Below are 4,538 nucleotides of genomic sequence, written 5' to 3'. Positions count from 1 at the left end.
AGAGTACTGTGGGGTAATCAGAGTACCGGTATCCAGTAACAGAGTACTGTGGGGTAATGAAGGCAGCCCAGCCTACTGAACCAGTCACTGTTTATTCGACTGCTGGCAGCTACATACAAACTGTGTGTGTCTGTGATCATGCAGCTCACTGACTGAACCAGTTCAACATACAAAAATAAAGATATTATTTACACAAACACAACCTCCCTGCTGAGATCTGCTTCACACACCTGGACACACACCTGGACACACACCTGGACACACACCTGGACACACACCTGGACATCAGTTCGTCTCACAGTGAACAACATGTGCATCAGTTGGTCACAGAATCCAGAGCAACACTTTAATGTTCACATTGTGTCTCTTTGTGGTTGTTTTGTGTCTCTTTTGTGTCTCTCTATAATGAAACAGTAAAAGTGATTGCTTCAGTTTCAGATTTAGAGCAACCATTGTACAACCTGTGAGGTGTGAAGTCGGTGATGCAGGTTGTGAGTCTGTGTGAAGCTGCTGATAACAAAGCTGATGTTGTGTGTCTGGATGCTAACATGTGACCACACTGATGAACACGTCGCCTCGTCTTCTCCTCAAACACGCTGTCATCCTGCACAGTCCAATCAGGAGGCTCCCTCCGCCCACAGCTTCAGGTGAGTCCAGGTGAGTCCAGGTGAGTCCGCTTGCATCACTTCCTGTTTTCTGGAGTCGTGTGGCTACATGTGAGGCTGCAGAGAGTCTGAGCAGGTGCAGAACAGGAAGTAAAGGTCTGAGGAAGTTTGTGCTCCTTAAATGACAGTTCAGGGTGAAGAAAGTCAGACCGACAACCTGCAACACAACAACAACAACAACACAACAGGTCAGAACTACACAACAGGTCAGAACTACACAACAGGTCAGAACTACACAACTCCACAACACCAGACAGCTGAACAATGAAGCCAGTCCGACACATCCAGACTTTCTCTGTGTAGTCGGCTCCACATGAACTAAAGCTCCACCAGAGATCACAGCTTCATCATCTCAGACTTCCTGCTTCAGACTCTGTTCACTCTGTTCCACAGCATCAGTTACCGTGGAGACCTAGCTCCACAGCATCAGTTACCATGGAGACCTGGCTCCACAGCATCAGTTACCGTGGAGACCCTGCTCCTCAGCATCAGTTACCGTGGAGACCTAGCTCCACAGCATCAGTTACCATGGAGACCTAGCTCCACAGCATCAGTTACCATGGAGATCTTGTAGGTAGAACAAGAACCACCTTCGTGACACTGAAAACTCTGACTGTAGGCTCAGCATACCTGCCGACCCACTGATCTGGACCCGTTCAGAGTAAAAACAGGAACCATCTGTACAACTGTGCTGACGTCACCTTCAGACTAAATAAATGATCCAGTTTCACTTCTAGAGTGTTTCTGCTAATTTTACTGGTTTAAATGATGAACCAGTTCTGACTGGTCTGACTGGTTCCACTGGTTTCTCTACATGTGTGAGTGTTTCACCTACAGGAGAAGCAGCGTCCGGCGCCCCGTGGCGGGTCAGAGGTTCTGGGGATCCGTGAGGCGGGTCGGGTCACTTGAGGCAGGGGCTGAGCACGGTGGGGGTGGGGGGGTAGACCAGCGCCACGTTGACCCGCTCAGAGCCGTTCTTTGGACAGATGATCTCGGTCAGACCTTCGGGTCGCGGCTGACTCAGCAGCTCACCTGCAGCAGCAGCAGAACACAACAGACACAGTCAGAGGGCGCTCGGTCCTTCTCATCACGTCCATACATGTCTGTAGACATGGAACACAAACCTGTTAAAATCTGTACACCAGTGATGACAAACAAAGATTCTCTCTTTATATGATAACTAGATCTGAGACAAAAGAACCTTCTGTGTTTCCTTTCATGGCTCCTTCTCGTTATCTAACCTGCAAACATCAGTTTATTCACAGCGTTTGGTCACATGTTCATGGATGTCTGAGGTTAGAAACACTGAGAGTCTGTTCACACTGTTGGAAATGATGCATCTCTGAGTTCTCTCTCCTCCTTCATGGTTCTGGTTCCACAGAGCTGCAGGACTTTACGTGATTTAAGACCAAGATTCAGGTGTTTTAAGTCACTCTGAGTCGTCTTGGATCAGATTAAAGTCATTCTGGTCACATCTGCAGCAACCTGGGACACATTTCAGGTCATCTTTAGGAATCTTGGACGAGTTTCAAGTCATTTGGAACAATTTTAAAGTAATTATTTACATGTTTTCAGTCATTTGGACAAGTTTAAGTCATTTTAAGTCGTGTTGGACGGGTTTTGTGTCATTTAGGACTAATTTTATGTCATCTGGAGGCTATTTGGTGATTATATGAACAAAATAAATGTATTAAACATTATCTTAAATATAGAATATTGTTTTTAAAACATTTGTGAAATCAGTGATCTATGAAATTAAGCTTTCTTTTATTATTTCCATGGTTCTGACTGAGTCCTGCTGACAGATGACGTCTCTGAGTTCTCTCTCCTCCTTCATGTGGTTCTGGTTCTGGCAGGACTTCATGCTGCAGAGAAACATGAACCTCGGTGGTTTAAATCGATCCAGGAGCTGCTGAGTGGATCTGTACACCGTAGTTCAGTCGTGGTTCCTGTTGTGCAGTAACGGATTGTTCCAGCAGGTGGCAGCGTCTTCACTGTGACCTGCAGCTCCACCGAGTCCCTGCGGGCGGCGCTGCGCCCTCCCACTGGAACCAGGACACCAGGTCAGCTGTCTTCACTGGGATAAACTAAGTGAACAAGCTTGGACCAGTGCAGCCAGAGCTGCATCAGGACATGAGAAGATCCTCCTGCTCTGTCAGCACCATGTAACCCGAAGCCGGTCGGTGGAGCAGCACGACGGTCAGGCTTCACATTAACGGAGGCTCACTGTCACGGCGTCATGGGAACTGATACAGCACATAGAAGTGAAAATAAAAAGCTCATTTCACATGTGACTGCCAGAGTCCATCTGCACAGCTTGTTGTATTCAGACCAGTTCACTGCTCAGCCACAAGAGAGAAACGAACACAGCGGTGACTCTTTACAGACCTTCAAGGACGATATTCAGACACAGTCAGAGCCGGTCCGTCTGGTCTGGTGTCCACTGATCAGCTCTTATCATCTAACATTAGACTGAACCTGCTGAACCGTCGTGGACTAGAGCTGCAGCAGCAAACAGAGCAACCAGCCACAAACTACGACATCAGTGATTACCAACTAGTCTGACTATTGACCAGTTTAAGTAAACTCAGTGACTTCAGCTCCTTCAGTGAATGTTTTCTGGTTTCCTTCCTCTGAGACACTAAGCTGAACATCTCTGGACTGAACCGGACGCTGGAGGAAGTTCTTTGTTTCCAGAAAGCAGCTGATGGAGTCACACAGAGAACGACTGTCAGAACCAAACGTCTGCACACCAACATGAGTAAATATGATCCTGAAGCAGCCTGTGAGTCTGAGCTCAGGGTTCGCTGTTTCCTGGCTGCAGTGTTGTTGTTTCCAGAGATTAAAATAAAGGAGAATAAATCTGCTGATCCTGCAGCAGCTCATCTGTTTGCTCTCATAGTAACAATAATAATAATGAGGCCGAGGGCAGCTTAGCGCAGAGCAGCGGCCTCCAGCCGGCCTGGCAGCACAGCGCCTGCCGGTTGTCCTGCTCAGACCTGCTGCACCCAGTCTATTCTCACCAGCAGCCGTTTCAGCTGAATAAAAACCAGAGAGAGCCACCAAACAGAAACGCTGCTCGTCTTAGATGCTGTTAAACACATCGTCTCTTTGTGTAGTTCTGAGTCCCGTCCTGGCTGCTGACCCGCCTCCTGAACCGGCCGTGGATCAGCCCGACTCAGCCCCTGTTAAAGCCCAAACACTGACCCAGTGTGAGCCGATCACTGCAGGATCTCAGGATGTTCAGAATAATTCCTGAAGGTCAGATCCAGCTCATAATCACCTTAAAGCTCAGTGTTGTGCAGATTACCAGGCTGTGAGCTCCACATATCGGAGCCAGCACCAACCCACCGGCTGCTCTTCAGCCTGAGTCCCGCTCACAACAACACAGAAGACCATGGAGGCTCAGAACCTCAGAACCAGCCGGCTGGTCTGAAGGACGAACAGCAGTGAGCAGGTAGAAACCCCAAAAGCTGAAAGAATGGTGGACAATATGCACCACACGTCTACAACCTGGATCTGAACTCACAGCTCAGGACAAAGACATGAACGCTCTGTCACTGACGATCGATACAGGGGCTCTGGAGACACCAGCAGAACCAGCAGAACCTCAAACTCAACCAGAGAATTCACAGCTGAAGGACTGAAAAAACATCTGACATCACATCCTGTCTGTCTGACATCACTTCCTGTCTGCCTGTTCAGCAGCACTTAATCCATTAGTGTTATTGATCGTATCTGTTCTCTGCATTTAATGTCTGAACCGTTTGGTCTGACGCCAGAAACACTGATGGAGCCACAGTTACACCCAGTTACAGTTACATGTATAGTTACAGTTACTCCCAGTTACAGTTACACTCAGGTACAGTTACA

The 4,538-nt window shown here is 48.0% G+C and overlaps 1 protein-coding gene across 1 annotated transcript in view; it reads right to left on the bottom strand.

The window, feature by feature from the left end:
• Positions 1-73: 73 nt before the first annotated feature.
• Positions 74-4,538, bottom strand: part of mfhas1 (multifunctional ROCO family signaling regulator 1) — a 23,039-nt gene continuing 18,574 nt past the window's right edge. The window contains exons 2-3 of the mRNA XM_008297645.1: positions 1,501-1,697; positions 74-822 (exon numbers count right to left, since the gene is read on the bottom strand). Coding sequence (XP_008295867.1) covers positions 1,567-1,697 — 131 coding nt within the window. The 3' untranslated portion in view covers positions 74-822; positions 1,501-1,566. The remainder of the gene's footprint in view (positions 823-1,500; positions 1,698-4,538) is intronic.

The sequence above is a fragment of the Stegastes partitus genome, unplaced genomic scaffold, assembly GCF_000690725.1.
Source record: "Stegastes partitus isolate 25-593 unplaced genomic scaffold, Stegastes_partitus-1.0.2 Scaffold1232, whole genome shotgun sequence".
NCBI classification, from domain to species: domain Eukaryota; kingdom Metazoa; phylum Chordata; class Actinopteri; family Pomacentridae; genus Stegastes; species Stegastes partitus.
This window is presented reverse-complemented; position numbering and strand designations above follow the sequence as displayed.